The sequence below is a fragment of the Phytophthora infestans genome, genomic scaffold (genome assembly GCF_000142945.1).
Source record: "Phytophthora infestans T30-4 supercont1.223 genomic scaffold, whole genome shotgun sequence".
Lineage (NCBI taxonomy): Eukaryota > Oomycota > Peronosporomycetes > Peronosporales > Peronosporaceae > Phytophthora > Phytophthora infestans.
Window position 1 is genome coordinate 68964 of NW_003303536.1, and position 18880 is coordinate 87843.

Sequence of the window (18880 nt, forward strand, 5' to 3'; positions counted from 1 at the left end):
AGGAGGAATGGGTTATTTTTTTACAAAAGAGCGACGTTTTCGCGTGCAAGAAGTCCAGGGGGTTGTCGGTATAAGCCGATGGTATCGTATGAAGGGGGATACCTATTGGCGCCCCATCGCCTAGTGCGGACCGAATTCGGGTTCAAGTGTTCGGACCATATCGGTCTGATTATGACCCAACCATATGAGATGGATCCGGCTCAGATCCAAGCGCAGATTTGATTTAGATCCCAGGATGGATCTGGCTCCGATCCAGAAGTTGGCCCAGATCCAGATATGGATTTGGCTCAGATCCAAGGGTGGATCTATTCCAGATTCAGGTGTACGTCAGGAATCTGACATGGAGTCAATCAGGCAAACGAGTGCTAGGGAAGACGCAATCAAGTAACGATAAGTGGATTAGGAGAACTTGAACAAACGAGCTAGACCGATCCAGTTCACTGTCGCTAATTAAAAAAAAAGCTACCTCAAGCTGAGTCGCATAATACATGTATGTGGAAGACTATCACGTTAGTTTTCAAAAAGGTTATTGTGAATCTCGCCCAAATTTGCCGATTTGGGTGGGTTTGGCCAACCGACGGGCAATAAGCTCATTGATCGGATTGGTCAAAACACATTTCTTCCTGTCCTAATTTGATGGTATTGCTTGCAGCTAAAGATGGAGGAAGCCGTGACGAAACAGCAAGCGCATCAGAATACTGTCTTTCATTGCCTCTATGGCGTTTACTGTCTGGGGTACACGAAGCAAGAGCTCGCAAAGGTGTACAATAAGTCGGAGAAGACGATCCGAAACTGGATCAAAGTCTACGACGAGACTGGGACATACGAGCGTGATCAGAGTTCCGACAGTAGGAGATTCACTGCGTCTCACCGACAGTGGCTGTGTGATTTCTACGCCGCTCGACCGCTAGCGTATCTTGATGAAGCACAAGCGGCTTTCAAACGTGCTCATCGCATCGAAATGTCGAAGGCATCCGTATGGCGCATCATTGAGTGCGGACTAACGAGAAATGTGCTTGAGAGACGATCTATGCACATTAAGGAGTAGGACATCTTTCGCTTCGTTGAGGAGCTGAGTCATATTGACTGGTGCCACCACAATCTCGTGTTCCTGGACGAAGTGTCTTTTGATAATCGAGGGATGGTTCGGAAACGGGGGTATTCTCTAAAGGGGCATACTATTGCTATCCGAGGCGACTTTCAGCGCAAGCCCAGAGTATCAATTCTCGCATTTATTGGTGTGAGTGGTGTACTTGGCTACTATGATGTTCAAGGCACGTTTGATAGAGTCGAGTTCGTTAAGTGCTGCAAGGACTTCGCATATTCAGCAGATGGAAATGTACGCCAGTATCCGGGCTCTCATTCGGTATGGATTCTAGACGGCGCATCAATTCATAGAGACCCTGAAATCGTTCACTTCTTGAGAAGTATTGGGATTGTTCCCTTATTCCTGCCGTCATATTGCCCATTCTTCAATCCAATTGAGCTCCTATTTGGTTACATCAAGAAGGCATTCCAGAGGTACTACGTGGAATCGAGTAAGCGTGATCTCCTGCCGTTTGTCGTCGAAACCTTTCAACGCTTCAAAGACATCAGAATGGAGCGAATATTCGAGCACTGCGGATGGAAGGTTCAAGGAGATTTTGATCCTAGTGGTCCGATGTCGAAAGACTAGCGGCGAACGCCTCCATTAAGGAATGATTCGCTATCTCCTGAAGAAGACGAAGAAGGATTAGGATATATTGAAAGACGAGTATCACTTTAACTCAGCTAAAGAAGCACTAAATTAAAACACTACTCTTCGTGGTCGATGTCTTCTACATTTTCAATTCTCTCGAGGGGGTCTTCAACGTCGTTAATGGACGGCAGTGGGATGTCAGCGAGAAATATCTCGATGGTCGATTTTCTTTGCAGCAAGCGTTCCTTTTGACGGGTGATAAGCTGACGTTGAACTTCATTGTGTTGGGATTGAGCTTCGTTGTCAGCAAGAGATGCATTGACACAATCCAACGCCAAACGGGCAGACCGTGTGAGACTCGACAGGTGCCGGTCAACTTCCACCCCGGCGGGACGAAGCAGTCGCGCGATGTAATCCGGTGGAGCTCTCAATATCTCACGATTCCATGTCGATCGATCCATAGATCGAACAATGTTATTCGCCCACATTCGCCACACAATTGGGTCAGCCTGAAATGTTGCACGCCAAATTTCTTTCAGCTCTTCAACAACCTCCTGAAGCGAGCTTTCAGCTGCTGCGCCAGAGCGGTCGGTCTGTACCCGGCGAATACATGCTGTGAGAAACTCTTCGAGATCTTGTGCTTTCGCAATAGCTAGCCCATACTGGTAGATCATCAACTTCACAGTTTCGCCACGCGTTGAAGCAATCCAGCGATTCCAGGCCTGGCTATTCTTCGTGCTGTCAACTAGGTGACGACCGCTCTTAAACTGCATGACCTTGGACCATGCTTGCTCCAATGGTTCCTCGACAGACCAGGTACCATCACGCTTTACTGCTTGCCTCTTAACTCGGCAACTGAACTTGGTCCAGATCTTACGCATAATATCGTTAAATGTGGCACCATTCACAGCAAACACATCGGGGGCCTCACCCGATGTGTCACGTTGGCCAATCGTATTCTTGACGATTGGTTGGATGACTAGCTGAAGTCGATGCTGTGCTGCTGTTCGATGAGCCGAAGGTGATGCAGCGTTGGTTGCAGGCGATGCTTCATCTTGCAGACGTTGCGGCGGGGTTCTATCGCGTTGTGGATACGGCGATACCCGAGGCGAAGCACGATTACTGGTACGAGATCGTCCTAGATGCAGTAAACGTACCGAAGTAGTTAGTGCGTTAAGATCAAAAATATCAAAGGCTGAGCCAGCTCACGTGAAGCTGTAGACAATGCGGGAGACGATACCGCTACTCCTTCTGTGTAACGGGGTACGTAGCCCTAAGTGTACCCTGGTTACATGAAGTGTGACACTTCACACTTCAGGTGTATGACACGTCATACTCCGGGATATTTGGTACAAGGTACCAAGGTCGTTCAAAGCCAACCATTGGTCAAACGACATTGCATTTCTATAGGTAACTTATAGTTTGTATTAAACCCAAACTTTATCTACCTATAAATATACTCAGTTTACAATCTACCTTATTTAGGTCACTCCGCTTTCTTTTGAATAAAGAGGGGACCTGTGAACTGCCGTTCACTGAGAGTTTGTATACTCTCGGAAGATAACTTCCTCTAGCGCAAGGTGCTGTGTGACCCCGTCACACTTGGTACACTTGTAGTCAATCCACGCCACCGCGGGTAGACTACCTGAACCTCTCCGAAGTTCGTTGCCATGGATAGGAACGACTTCTCCCATATGAACGACTCTCAGTTCGAGTCGGTTCGGAAGATGGCAGGCATCTTCGGGATGGAGGCCCTGCAGAGCCTGGTGGTGTCAACACCGGCTGAGCAGCTCGAGCGCGTCAATGCGTTCGACGCGTACGAGCAGGGCCTCATCGCGCATGTGCGGGAGATCCTGCAGGCTCCGGCGGCGGAAGCAAATCCGCCTCACCCGAAGCCAATACGGCTGAAGATTAAGCCGTATGAAGGGAAGGAAGGCAAGAACCTTCACTTCTGGGTCCGAGAGGTAGAGCTCGCGATGGACGCGGCTCTGATCTCGACCGAGCAGCTGCGTGTTGCTTTTGCACTCTCCAACCTTAGCGTCCGTGCTAAGCGTTGGGTGTACACACGGGAAGCAACATCCCCTGGATGTTTCACATCCTGGGCTCAGCTGTGTGAACAGCTCCGAGCCGCGTTCCTCCCGGCGAACTACGAGTACCGCCAACGTTCGCGCTTCCTTTCGTGTAAACAAGGGAGGCGCGAGCTGCACGAGTATGTGCAAGAGATACGGGAGCTCACGGTGTCCCTAGTGGGGAACCCACTCAGCGAACACATCAAGATGACTGTGTTCATGGACGGCCTTCGAGTGGGCCCCGCACGCACTCAGCTTTTCCGGGTGCAGTCAAGCACGCTTGAAGAGGCGATTCAAGTGGCTCTTCAAGAAGAGTACAGCCATCGCCAGGCGCGTACGCCGGCCTCAGCATGGCCTGGGAGTTCCTTGTCGGCTCCCGGTCGAGCAAGCCCCAACGGACCAGTTCCCATGGAGCTAGGGTCCGCCGAACAGCGTGACATCCGCTGCTTCGGCTGCGGGAAGATGGTCCACTTCAAGCGCGACTGTCCCGCGGAAAGACTCCGCAGACGGTCCTTCCCCAAGCCCGTCCTCAAGGGTCGCTGGCAGAAGCCAGGATCCCGGGGACAGGGGAACGCCGGGAACCAGTAGGGGCGGGGCGCCCTACTGGGGAAGAACTAAGTCTTCGTGATGGGTGCGCGTGTGGCGCGTACCACGTAGACTTAGCCCCTGAGAGTCTTCGCACTCTCGAATCTGCGAAGAGCAGCGGCGGGTTGCTCGTAGTACACGGATGTGTACGGGGATACGATCATCCCTTTAGAATCTTGATCGATTCTGGGGCGTCGAAGAATTTCGCACGCCGCCAGACGGTTGCTTGCAACAGCAACAAGTTGTCCGATGCTTTGATAGAAAGCAAGGGCAACGGGACGGTGTCAGTGCGACTGGCCGACGGGAAGGTCGTCACTGTCCCCAACGTCCAAGTGGATCTGGCCGTCAAGTTTGGAGACTTTGACAGCCTCGAACAGCTCACTGTTCTCGATATGGATCCATATGATATGATCCTGGGTATGCCCTGGCTTGAGAAACACGAGCCCTGGATCGACTGGCGAGGCAACGCAATCGGTGCCAGCCGCCCTGCGCAGTCCGACAGAGCATTGGTGAGTCATGTTCCCACCTCTGTCAGGACCCGGGGCGCCCGCAAGGGCTGCCAGGGTACCAAAGCATCCGGCAGATGCTTGGGAGTCGTCGACGGATATGACGACTCCGAGGATGTTTTGATGGTGGCAGCGCCCAGAAGAGGCGTTGGCCAAGTGGGTAACTTAGGTCCACAGGCGGGTAGCTTAGTTCCGCAGACAGCTGCAGCTGTCACGAACACTGAGAACAGCGTGTTCAGAGTGGGTAACAGAGCTCCACTCACGGTCGCCCAGACCTTAACTGAAGAGGACGACGTCGGATACGCTTCCTGTGTGGGTAACACAGTGCCACACGCGGTCGCCCAGACCTTAACTGAAGAGGAAGGCGTCAAACACGCTTCCTGTGTGGGTAACACAGTGCCGCCCAGACCTTAACTGAAGAGGAAGGCGTCGAACACGCTTCATGTGTGGGTACCACGGTACCACACGAGGCCACGAGTGCCTCGGATGTCGTAGCGCCGACATCCCTAGACGTGGGCAGCAAAGCTTCACGTCACGGTCGCCGTCGTCAACGACGCCGCCGCCGCCTCAAGTCGAATCCGAACTTCGTTCAGATCGACGTCGCTTCAAGCGACTCGGAGTCCAGGGCCCGGGCTCCTCCGACGAGGCCGGTGGAAGAGTGTTGTCACATCTTCGATGGCGAGACCGGTTTACCCGTCAAGGCATCTGGTGTCCACTTGGAACCGTTGCCAGAGGTTGCAGAGATACTGAACCTCGAGGAAATGACGGCTGAGTCTTTCCTGACCAACCTCAAGGCTGGAGAGATTGCTGAGATGGTACTCATGAGACCTGAGACCACTCGGGAGGAGCTGAACTCCTCCTCTGACTTGGACGAGAACCTCCTGGAAGACCTGAACAAGCAGCGTCAGACGCGCTTGGGTTCTGAGATCCTTAAGAGCCCCAAGGATCCGGTGTATCCTTTGGTGACGGAGTATGCGGACGTGGTGAACAAACACCCACCGACCCAACTCCCACCGGATCGAGGCGTACGGCACGAGATGCTCTCCCGCGCGAACAGTGCGAGGTCATTGATGCCTTCTTTGCCGCGAAAGCGAAGGCAGGCATGGTGCGGGAGTCGAAATCCCCGCACTCGACGCCGACTTTCTGCGTTCGGAAGCCGAACGGAAAGTGGCGTCTGGTTCACGCTTATAACAAGCTGAACAACGCAACGGTGCCGGCCCAAACACCAATCCCACGAAAGGATGTGTTGTTGAACAACATGGCCGGGAGCGTACTGTACAGTGCGCTGGATTTGGTAGACGGATACTACCAAATCCTGATGCGAGAGAGCGACATCCCGCTCACCGCGGTAAGCACTCCAAGCGGCATGCTTTGGGAGTGGCTCGTCATGCCGCAGGGCTTGTCTAACGCCCCGGCGACGTTCAATCGCCTGGTGACGCAATTGTTCCGCCCTTTGCGTACCTTCGTACAGACGTACTTCGACGACATATTCGTCCATAGCCGTGCCGAAGGAGGCAAGACGGCCATGGAGGTGCATCTAGGACACCTCCGTCGAGTGCTGGACGTAATGCGAGCGAACAAGCTCATCGTTAACATCGACAAGTGCGTTTTCGCGTCACCAGAGATTAAAGTACTCGGTTGCTTCGTAAGCAACGTGGGCGTTCGGGCTGACCCACACAAGGTCAAGGCCATAGCAGCATGGCCGACGCCCCGATCCCAGAAGGATCTTCGAAAGTGGTTGGGCTTGGCCAACTACCTTCACAAGTACAGCGCAGAGTACGCGGGCTACGCTAAGCCCTTGTCGAGCCTCCTTCAGAAGGACGTCGACTGGCGCTGGGAGCAGGAGCACCAGGATGGTTTTGACAGCATCAAGGCCAGTCTCCTAGAGGCCCCTGTCCTGGCCCTGCCAGACGAGACGAAGCCGTTTAGCGTCGTCTGCGATGCCTCCGATTACGCCATCGGATGTGCATTGCTGCAGGCCGACACGGCTGGACATGAGCGAGTCATCTCGTTCCAGTCCAGGCAGCTCAAAGCCGCCGAGCGGAGCTACCCGGTCCACGACAAGGCGCTCCTGGCAATGAAATATGCCCTTGTGAAGTTTCGTGTTCACCTTCTGGGCTCTAGGCCCTTTGTGATCTACACAGACCACGCGTCCTTGAGGACGGCGACTAACTCGCCTCACCTCTCCCAAAGGATGGCGAGGTGGCTGTCCTTCTTCGCGGAATACAACTTTTGCGTCGAATACAAGCCGGGCAAGCTCAACGTGCTTGCGGACGCCCTCTCTCGGCGTCCTGACTATGAGTTGGCCCACATCACGCGGGTGACAACGGATCTATATGATCGGATACGCATGGCGTATCGGGACGATGAGGCTGTCGCGCCTATCGTCAAATTCCTTATGGCAGAAACGAGCGCGAAGTCCGACTGGCTCTCGTCGCGACAGCGCTCACGGCTCCACCGATATGAGCTGAAGGATGGACTCCTCTATTACCGGGTGGAGCCCACTGATCCTCCACGGGTGGTCGTACCCAGCGACGAGGATCTGAAGTTCGGTATCCTCGCGGAGGCGCACGACGCGCCCTCCAGCGGCCACTTGGGCCGCGAGAAGACCTTTCTGTCGGTCTCTCAGTCCTTCTGGTGGACCCACATGTACAAGTGGGTCGCCCGGTACGTTAAGACATGCGAAACATGTCAGCGGGTCAAACCCGCAGGGCACTCTTCGGCTCCACTACAGAGCCTGCCCGTACCGGCTGACTGTTGGAAGTCGATGAGTCTTGACTTCATCTTTGGGCTTCCCGCCGACGGACACGGCAGCACCAGAATTTTGGTGCTCGTGTGTCGGCTGAGCAAGATGTACCCTCTTGCTCCGGTTCCCGTCACCGTCACAGGCGAACAAACCGCGAGGTTGTTCGTCGATGGCGTGTTCCGCTATCACGGTCTCCCGGAAACGAATGTTTCGGACCGAGACCCGCGGTTCACTGCTGCGTTTTGGAAAACGCTGTTCCCTATACTGGGAACTCGTCTGCAGATGTCCACTGCGGATCATCCGCAGACAGACGGCCAGACAGAGCGCGTCAATCGAGTGCTCGAGGACACTCTGCGCAGTGTGTGCGCGGCAGCACCACGTACGTGGTCGACGCAGCTTCCAGTTGTTGAGTTTGCGCTCAACAACGCGGTGCACGCGTTCACGGGGCTCACGCCGTTCTACTTGAACGGCTTCCGTCACCCCAGAGTGCCTCTCACTCTCCAAGGAGCCACTGACTCCTCTATTCTAAGTGGGGGAGAGGATCGGAAAGCCCTTTCCTCCCAGGTCTCGGATGTGAGACCAGTTTCGCTGCGGAAACAGGTGGAATCCTTTATGGATACCAAGCTGAGCGTTGTCAACAGGGTCCGCGATGCCATGGCAGCGGCCCAAGATAAACAAAAGGAGTACTTAGACAAACATGGAAGAGGAAACTTAAGTATATTTTAAGGTGGGGGACTTAGTGTTGCTAGACACGAGGAACCTACCTCTTGACACTGTCAGCTCTGTCGGCAGCAACAAGCTGAAGCACCGCTTCATCGGATCATTTGCAGTCCTGGCCAGACATGGTGCGTCGTACACCATCGACCTGCCAAAGTCAATGACGACGCACCCGACGTTCTATGTTGGACGTCTTAAGCGGTACTTTGACCCGCAGGGGGTTGCTGACTCGCAGACCCCCTTGATCCAGCTCCTCGAAGCGAGGGCCGGTCACAGACGTCGACGAGGGCGTCGGAGCAGGCACCCAAGCCTCGGTCGGAACGGCAAGGCTGCGGTCAAGGCCGTACGCCGGAGGGGCTCCGTATGAACGGACCCCGGCGCCATACGCCGATTACGTCGGGTAGCACCATACGCGTACGACTAGGCGTGCGCCGAATGCGGATCCAGACGTGGCAGCAGAGCCTCGATACGTCAGATCATGCGGAAGGTCTCGTCAAGATCGGACGAAGAGGCCCGCCGGGCCACCCGCAGATACAGTCTCGAGACCTCACGCTCCAGGCGGCCCGCAAGTCGATCGAGCTCGCCCTGATTCCCGGCCTGGGCGAAAGCATTTCCGCCAGTCCCAAGGACAAGTGCAATCTCAAGCACGAGGACGCGTTGACGAAGGCGGTCAACCTCAGGGTCCTGCGTCGGACCCGCAGGAGAACCACTCGGACGAGAGTAGCGTTCGGGAGGCGCCGAGTACTCGTACTCGTACGAGGGCACCTCCGCCCCTGCTTGACCGGAATGGAGAAGTCCACTACCACGTGGAGCGGATCCTCCAGGAGCAACGGCGTCGCGGTAAGCGACAGCTCCTCGTGAAGTGGAGGGGTTATGCGCACTCTGAGAACTTGTAGGAGCCGATTGAACGGCTTCTGATTGACTGCCGGAAGGCTGTCGCAATCTGGGAACAGAAGCGGCGGCTGCTTCATAAGTAGTCCGGGGGTTCTTGCCGGGTCTCGGGCTTCTTACGACAAGTCGTGAAGTCCTTGAAAGGGATGCGGTGTGGCGCGAGAAGCACACACCGAGCAGCCTCCAAGTTGTCAACGAACAACTGTTCTTTCTGAACAAGGGCACGTTCGTAGATGCCCCTAGAAGTGTGGCCGCCCACAAGGCCACGAGGAGCGACAAGAAGCTCTAAGAAGAGGTCAGCCCCAGAGCTCTCCTCGGGAGGCCAATACCCTCTTGAGTTAATGGCAGCTCCCTGGCTGACGGGTGCCACCACCGAACCCCCACGCACACGCTGGGCAGCTTGGAATTCCTCCTGCTGCTGGTCGAGGTCATTCAATACCTCCCATGGCTCAACGATAGCACCCTCCTCCTCTTCTTCCTCATTCTCCTCCTCTTCATCCGAGGAGTCGAAGATACTCTGATAGGAGTGTTAAGTCTCCTTCTATCGCGGAGTGGAGACTTAGAGGCTGTACGCCTCTTTGAGGGCTTGGCGCCTTCGGCTTTAGAGGCCTTAGCACGCGCAAGACCCTCGGCAAGCGAGAGACGTTTGCGAGGATTCTCTTCCTCATCGCCACCAGCTTTGGGAGTGCCCTTAGCCTTGACGGCCGGACTCTCAGAGCGCACAGAAGTCCTGGGACTGTGATCGCCTTGATCACTAGCGAGCGACTGCACGCTGTCATCCTTGTGCTCACTGGGCACTGGGCTGTGCCCTCCCACAGAGCCCGCAGGAGCATCGTGCGTGCTCTCGAACTAGGCTTCGTCCTCACTGCCAGAGTTGAACTCACGTTCCACGAACCGAGGGTTCGGACGATTGTCTGAGGCCGAGGGCGACGGACTGCGGCGCTTGCTTGCTCGCTTGCCCACATCCGCGTCACCCGAGGAACCGATCGCCTCGGAGGCCACCTGAGTAGCCTCCTTGAGTGCCGAGCCTTTGCCGTGAGGCTTAGTGCTCTTGGCTTGCGCCTTACCGGCAGCAGCCTTGGAGCGTGTCTTAGCACCGCACTTTGCTGTGCCACGAGGCATCGCAACGGTCGAATTGGAGACCTAGACGAAGGGCGCACAGGTTGCTGCTCGAGGCTCTAACTGTGAAGTGAGCCTCCGCCGCGCTCGCGCGGCCAAGTCGATGGTTTTCGACTTTGAGAATGAGAGTTTGTGTCGAACACCTCTTCATTCTGATTGGTCGGTAAACCGAACCTAAGTGGGGGAGGATGTAACGGGGTACGTAGCCCTAAGTGTACCCTGGTTGCATGAAGTGTGACACTTCACACTTCAGGTGTATGACACGTCATACTCCGGGATATTTGGTACAAGGTACCAAGGTCGTTCAAAGCCAACCATTGGTCAAACGACATTGCATTTCTATAGGTAACTTATAGTTTGTATTAAACCCAAACTTTATCTACCTATAAATATACTCAGTTTACAATCTACCTTATTTAGGTCACTCCGCTTTCTTTTGAATAAAGAGGGGACCTGTGAACTGCCGTTCACTGAGAGTTTGTATACTCTCTCAAGATAACTTCCTCTAGCGCAAGGTGTGTGACCCCGTCACATTCTGTCAGCTCCGACCTAGTTGAATGCGATACATGCGCTCGTGGGGTCCCTTCCAGCCATGTTTGTGCGCTATCAGAGGAAACACTTCGTATTGGAATATTTTATTCTGTTTGGGTAGTCTGTCGACGGCGGCGGTTCTTTCAAAAAACCGCCAAGGGAAATTTTGAGTAGAACCCACAATACTGTACAATACATCAAAACCTGAATTAGTTCTTAAGGTCTAACATGTCAATCACGAGAGTTTTCAAAAAGGTTACGGTACAATCCATCAAAACCTGAATTAATTCTTAAGGTTTAACATGTCAATCAACTTGACGAGTGCGGCGCTGGCTGAGCAGTTGGTGCCGGCCACGTATGTGCGGCAGGGTCTAGATGCGATTCGCTCGCGCGAAAAATTGCTGACCACGCTGTTGGCGCAGCGTTGCCTTCCGGACGAAGGCTGGGACGACACCAGCGTGGAGCTGCTGCTGCAGACGCTTGCGGCCATGGACAGCAATAACTTTCTGGGCAGCGCAGGCGCTGGTGAGCGCGAAGCCCGCGTTTTCTCCCCGCTAGTGGTGCGCCGTCATTTCCACTTGGCGCACGGTGTTGGTAGATCAGGAGACGTGGCGGCAGTGCAGCCTAAAGCCGCTGGGTCGTCGCTCGTAGTACAGGTGGCAAACGCTCTGGCTAAGGACGTGCTGCGTCTCGCGGGCATGCGGGCTGTACAGGCAGCGTTAGTGCTTCCTGTGGCCACTGGTATGTCGCTTATGCTGGTGCTACTGCAGTTGAAAGAGTCAAAGCCGAATGCACGCTACGTCATCTGGCCTCGCATCGACCAAAAGTCCTGCTTTAAGTCCATCCTGGCGGCTGGACTGACGCCGCTAGTACTGGCTAACACTCTAGTGGAGGAGAGAAATGGATATCCTGGCTGGTACTTGAAAACAGACTTGGTTGGGATGGCAGCGTTAATGGATCGTTACGGGAGTGATAGTATTTTGGCTGTGATGAGTACGACAAGTTGCTTTGCACCGAGGGCCTATGATAGCGTGAAGGCGATTGCTGAGCTTTGTGAAGAGAGAAAGATTGGTAAGAAGCAAGCGTTGTCCTAAATTGAGTTACTTGAACACTGACGATGTGACCCTGCTGGTATTTGAAGCACACGTGATCAATAATGCTTATGGTGTGCAGGCATCCAAGTGTGTGCACCAGATAGAATTAGCTATGAGAACTGGACGTGTGGACGCCGTGGTACAGAGTCTAGACAAAAATTTCATGGTTCCAGTTGGCGGCGCCATTGTGTGTTCGGCGTCACGTGACATTGTTGATCGCGTGGCAAAGTTTTACCCTGGTCGAGCTAGCGCCACGCCTACTCTTGACTTCTTCATTACCATGCTCCAAATGGTTAGTTACAAGACGCAAACCTCATAAACTGAAGTACTTACCTCATTTCATTACAGGGAAAGAGTGGATACCGACGATTACTTGAAGAACGCAAGCGTCTCGCAACTTACATGCGTGAGAGTCTCGACTCGCTTGCAAACGAGGAGGGTGAACGTGTACTGAATGTCTCCAGCAACGAGGTAACAAAAAAAAGCGAATGTGGGGGAATAATCCGCGGCGGTCTCTTTCTCACCGTGCAATTCCCCGTACAGATTTCCTTTGCGCTGACACTGGGGACGTTCTGCTCGGAAGTGCAGGATAAAGAAGAAAAGTCACGACGGCTGACGTTACTTGGTGCAATGCTTTTTTCGCGCGGGGTGTCTGGTGCACGGTATGTTGGCAATCATTGGATATGGATACAAAATTACTGGGGGGTTTTCCTGCATGCCAGGGTAGTGTCATGTCTCGACCACAAATCGATTGCTGGACATGAGTTTAACTCATTTGGAGCGCATTTTGACGGTTTTCCTGTGGCCTACGTCACTTTTGCTTGTGCGTTGGGCATGCGGCACGATGAAGTGGACGTACTCGTCATGAAACTACGGAAGACAATTTATGAATGGCGAGCGAAACAGAACGAGTAGCAAGCGGTCACAGCTCGTTACACGAGAGCAACAAGTAGATTGTCAATAAATCTGTTTCCTGACGTGATTTCTCTTTTTTTTCAATTGCTCTTGCTATTTACCGCCATTACCTAACTATGCCTAAATTACAATTATGACCAAAAAGCGGACACAATTAACTCGCGCCCTGATTGGGCAATACCGACCGACCTGCGACACTGACTGGATCTGTCGCACGATCAGACCGCCTCTCTCCCTCGCGATTGGACGTAAGGTAAACATTTCTGCCGAGCACGAAACGCATCGATTGGTTGCAAACAGCCAGCAGATACTTGATTATTGGGTTCAGCTACGCAAAACCTGTCGTATGTACTGCAAATCGGGCACAGTAACCACTTTATTTTCTAAGAGCTCTGCACCCTTCTAAAATAGAGATTTTTATTATTATTAATGTAGACTTCACAGACCAGTATTTTGTAAGAGCTCTGGGATGTTATTTTCCACACACTTTTCAAAGTAAAGACGATATTAATAGTATTAATATTATTAATATAAGCTTCACAGGCCGCATTTGTAAGAGCTCTGTGATGCTATTTTCCACACACTTTCTAAAGTAGTGACGATAGTATTTTTATAATATTAAAGCAGGCTTCACGACCAGCGCTTTTTGTAGAGACTTTGCGAATATATATCTTCTTTACTTCACCTGGCACTCACCACTGCCACCGTGCAATGAAGGCGCGCGGCTGCACGGTCATTGCGCTATCTGCTCCCGTGCACTACACCCGACGAATGCATGCGCGCACGATAGATAATTGTTTTAGTCAATTTATATTGCATGTAAAGTATGTATTTGTTTGGAAATATGATTATATTAATATGAAAGCAAAGCCAAATAGTAATAGTATAAAACATTTTAATATTTTGCCTAATGAATAAATTCCACCCTTACAGTACCGTGCTATTGGCTAATATTTGGACGCAAGTAATTGGTTAGAGCAATATATTTTGCTAACTTACTCACAGCTGTGGGCCCTACGTGCAAGCAATGCGAGGCGAAGATTGACCCGCTTTTGCTGGACCCGCAGTGGTCTACGACGGATTTCGGGCGCATTGCGTCTGCTGTGGGAAGCTGCAGTACGGCTACGCGTTCCGTACAATCAGCGGGTGGGACATCGTGCGGCGCTGTATTGCCTGCAAGAACGGCCCAAAAGCGGTTAAGTTCTGGGAGGAAAAGCCTCCACCACCTAATTCGGCCGAAGTGCGCCGCCAGGAAAGCCTGTAAAACGGCAAGAAGGCGATGGGTCCTGACTGGTACCTCAAGAAGAAAAATAGACACATCCGCCCTCGCAAGCTGACCGCCTGAAACGTCAGGTACATTGAGCAAAAGAAGCAGCAGAAGAGCAGGTGATTTGGATATACATCCTTACAGCCCCTTACCCCTCATAGTTTTGTATACTGGCTGACGGTGCAAGGCTTGGAGTCGCACATACTGTAAGCTGACTGTGGCGCTACCAAGCGTGTTGACGCACCTATAGAGCGTAGCGCGTTTCATATAATAACTAGCACGAGGTATGTACTGTGTGCCTCTGCAAACTGGCCGTCCATATCTGCATACGCGTCTGTGGTGAAGTGCTTTCTCAGAAATAAGAGAATGGTCCTGACGCGGGGTCACTATCCCGAATCAGTGACAATTTCAAGTGATTATAGAGGATTTGGGTTGTTTGGCACGGGTGCAAGTTGCCTGTGGTGGATTAGCCATGGCGAGCAGCACCCCGTATGGAATGACGATGGATCTGATATGAGCGATGTACGAGAAGGCAAGATCCACCAAGACTTACCTCGGATCCACCCTTACCTGGATTCACTAAGATGGATATGGGATATACTATACAAGAGTGGATCGAGTGCGGATCCTATGAAGGAATGATGGTAGGTGCCCACTGACGGTGGATCTAGTAGCCACGGCTAATGAAGAGTCAAGATCCACCGCGAGGTACCCCGGATCCCATACTTCCGAGTTCGTATCCAAGGAGGGAGGATCCCGCCTGGAGGGACCTGGATCCAGGGTATAGGGATGAGGGATACAGTGGATCTCGAACTTTCGTAGGACAACGGAGATCACAGACGATTGCAAGATGATGTTGGATGATTGGAGAGTTCGGATCCACGGCGAGTGTACCATTACAGTGAGGTGGATCCAAGCGACCTGGATCCGGATGAGTGTACCCATAATAGGGTGACCATGATGATTACGTCATATATCCGGTGGATCTGAAGATAACACAGCTGGGATGATGGGTCAAGGGAAGAAGGGACATGCAGCCGAGCCTGGTAAGGGATTTAGCAGATGAAAGACATAGAAGGTAGAAACCCAGGCAGGTATAGGCTTAAATATCAATACAGTCCTCAATTTGCACAGTATCACGCAAGTGCCTTCCTGCCCTCAAGAACCGGAACTACATTGGCCGTACGAGCTCCGAGAAGGTTGGGAATTGCGAATCTAGTGTTGGTAGTGATAACTGGATAATACATTGGCCAGATCCTACAACCTAGTGAGCTTTTCCTTTACTCGTGCAGATCCGACAGGTTAACCGAATTTACTACTTGGTCGGTTACACCCTAGAGGTTCTCAACTCTCAAGATCCCGTTACAGGAGGCGGCAAGTACGACTTAAAGGACAACACAAAGGCAAGGGAACACACCCGCAAGGCAACCCTACGGCTAGATCCACGATCTAGGCCCCGGATCCATAAGCTCGAATATTCGCTTAGGATACGGAACCATCACGGACGCAGAGTGAAGATTTTCCACTGCTGCTCACCCCATCCCCACGTCTCGCCAAGACACTCAAGCTTCACCACTTGAACTCTTCGGAAGTTACCGAGAGAGCAGATCCCGCCCTACCGACGGGTACACAAGGTGAGGAAAGTTCAGCAGAACACGGATCATCGGGGGACCCCCTCCGTTAGTCGGTGTCTGGGCGCAGTTGGTAAGTTGGATCTGGCAATCTCGCAGATTTTGCTGATCCCGCTACACCACAATGGTGCGCGTGCCCGGATCTTTTGGTGACTCGGGATTTCACCGTGAGTCCCAAGAAGATGCTCAAGTGAAGATTGAGCCAGGGGAAGAGGCGTCGTCGGAGGTCGGATCGACGAAGACGCTGCTGAATGAAACAAGATCCGCGGATCGATGGAGTTTTGGGAGGAACTCTGTCGACGGAAGAGAGGTGGATCCGGATCTAGAAGAGAAACCTCTCTATCCTCCCCAGGTCCCCTCGGGGACCCCTGCGGATCTTGACTTGCGTCAAGATCCGCTAACAAAACAAGGGAAAGTGAAGGCGAAACGGTATGCATTTGCAGATGCACCGGTTAAGCCAACACCGTACCTAAACCCAAGCCCGCTAGTCGAAGAAACAAGAAAGAAAACGAAAACGAGTAAGACTACGCGGAAGAAGATGCAAGCTCCAGAGTCGGAAGAAGACCAAGCTGGATCCAGGTCAAGCTGGTCCGACAAGGATCTCGAGTTTGTGTATCGCCACCAAGCTCTACGCGATTTCCTGCATCAAGATCCTGTCATGCAGATCCTGAATCCACGACAGATCGAAGATCCAAGGGAACCGGTGGGAGCACCAACGAAAACGGCGAACAAGTTGGTGGCAGTCAAAGATCTATTACGTCTGCTTACGGAGTCAGGCATCGTAGCTGGTGTGTTCGACGCAGAGGATATCTTCGAGCTAGACCTGGATCTCATAGTATTCGCGACGCGGGACCTCTTTGCCAGAGTTAAGTCCATCACCGGAGAAAGGTCGCGTACTATGGATCCAGTGTCGTCGCCGAGGATCAGCCAAGCTGCGTCCTCAAACTACGAATCCGCCGCTGAGGATGAGTCAGACACGTCGTCCGAACCACGACGCATGACTTTAGGAACCTCCGGGGCATCCATGCTGGAAGCGCGGGCGAGGATCCGAGGACAGGAAGCCCCTGTGAACGTGAAAGCTCGGGATCCAGTACGCCCTACGCGTGATTTGACGCAATCCAGCCAGGATCGAGCCAGATCCGGCAAGAAGCCAGTGGGATTATCGTCAGATCAGGCTCGAGGTAATCGCCTCACGGATCCAGTCCCGCCAGTGGACCAGACGGCAACAGGCTCTTCCGACACTTCCGCGGGCACCCTGCAACGGCACTTTGAAGCTGCGATGAATCGCTTCCTGGCCGAACAGGGTATGAGAGCGCCCGTGCCACAAGTGCAAGTGCTCCACGAACATGGAGCACGGGACGTGGAGATGGAGTCAGTAGAGGGGGACAACTCCCATGATGAGTTCGACCCAGACGATCTGGATGGCCCATCCACTTCGGCAGCCGTGGTAGCAACGGCCACAGCCGGGGCAGGTGGATCGTCCATGATCCAGAGGGTACGGATCTCAGCTATATCGGACTTGAAGGAGTTCACGGGCAAGGATCAAGATGAGGACCGAGCGAGAACATGGATCAGCAAAGTCAAGTCGGCCCTCATGAGAGATCAAGCGTCGGATGCTGAGAAGTGTCTGACCTTTGCGGATCTGCTAGCGGGGCCAGCCAGGAACTGGTATCGGCAGCTGGGCAGATCAACCAGGAACAAGTGGCCAGATTTGCTGCGCAGTTTCCAGACCCAGTACTGTGGATTAGGAGTGTCGGTGGCACGACAATACTACCATGCTCGCCGCAGATCGGATGAATCCCCGTTGGAATATCTACATCGACTAAATGTGGCCGGTCTACGGGCCAAGCTGAAGATCAAGGATGGGGGATCCAAGGTACTGCGGGAACACGTGGATCATTTCATCGAGACGTTGGGAGATGTGGATCTGGCCGACAGGCTGACCCTGCTACGACTTCCCGACGCAGACGAGCTTGAAGAAGTACTGCGGGCGGTGGATCGCGCGAAACACCGCCAGAAGAAGGCGGCGGTCGGGTCCGGCAAGTATCGCCAAAAGGCTCCGACGCCTACGGCCCCAGCTCGACGTGTCCACCAAGTCACGGCGCCCGACTCAGGAACTGAGTCAGGATCCGACGGCTCGGACTCCGACCCTGAAGATTACCGTCGAGTCTGTCTCACTGCGTCCAACGATCGAACGGCGAAGACAGGAGACAACTCTCGACCGGGGGATACCGTACTCGGGGACCGTGGGATGTACAGATCCCGAGATCCCATGGACGGGGCAGCACAAGTCAGGTGTTCGCAGTGCGGATCCCGGAAGCACACTGAATCTGGATGCTGGAAACATCTGGTCTGTGAGAAGTGTGGCAAGAAAGGTCATCCCGGGGATCATTGCTTCTACGTGTGTCGCGGGTGTGGCGAGATTCACGACGTCGGCAAGTGCCCGATGGAAGAATTCTACAACCAGATCCGCCAATGGTTTGATCCAGCCAAGCACCGAGGGATGTTGCCGGAAGTGGCAGAGAAGATGTTAAACTAGGACGCTCGCCGGGTTTGAATCCGGTACGAGCCGAGCGTTCTAGGTACTGCATTTATGCATTTGTGAACAAGACATCGCTAGATCCAGGTAGCAGGACCCTAGATCCAGTCGATAATACACGTGATCTACATGAAGTGTCAGTTGCCAAGGTCTCTAGTTTGCGCCAAGTGGACGAGTTTTCCAGATCCAAAGTCTCTTCAACCCTGGATCTACAAAGAGGAGAGACACGTGGTTACTGGGAGAAACGCCAACATGGTCGATAATTTGAGCCTACCAAGGGTGAGGTCACTGCAGATCCACCTAAGGTCTGTCTGGTCACTGGATCCTGTGGATCTGAGGATGTTGGATCCATGGATCTGCTAACAGGGGAGTCCCGTGGATACTGGAAGTACCATGCCCCAGGAAAGTGGTTCAGACAAGCCAAGGTAGGGGGCAAGATCAACAATGAAAAAGCAATCCTACTTCTAGATAGTGGTGCCGAGGTGTCTATACTGGATACCGCCTTTGCTCGTAAGGTTGGGTGCCAAGTGGATGGGAGTCGGATCCAAGATTGTGTTGGGATTGGTGAAGGCGTATACCGTACAAACGGGAA

The 18880-nt window shown here is 53.2% G+C and overlaps 2 protein-coding genes across 2 annotated transcripts; one reads left to right on the plus strand and one right to left on the minus strand.

The window, feature by feature from the left end:
* Positions 1 to 1794: 1794 nt before the first annotated feature.
* PITG_21005 (uncharacterized protein) lies at positions 1795 to 3075 on the minus strand (the record flags this gene model as incomplete). The annotated part of the gene is made up of 2 exons (XM_002895208.1): positions 1795 to 2816; positions 3039 to 3075. The coding sequence occupies 2 exons, from the start codon at positions 3073 to 3075 to the stop codon at positions 1795 to 1797; spliced, it is 1059 nt and encodes a 352-aa protein (XP_002895254.1).
* Positions 3076 to 11144: 8069 nt separating this feature from the next.
* Positions 11145 to 12851, plus strand: PITG_21006 (O-phosphoseryl-tRNA(Sec) selenium transferase, putative; the record flags this gene model as incomplete). Its single annotated transcript, XM_002895209.1, has 5 exons — positions 11145 to 11913; positions 11984 to 12228; positions 12285 to 12407; positions 12480 to 12598; positions 12659 to 12851. The coding sequence occupies 5 exons, from the start codon at positions 11145 to 11147 to the stop codon at positions 12849 to 12851; spliced, it is 1449 nt and encodes a 482-aa protein (XP_002895255.1).
* Between the last annotated feature and the right edge of the window lie 6029 nt (positions 12852 to 18880).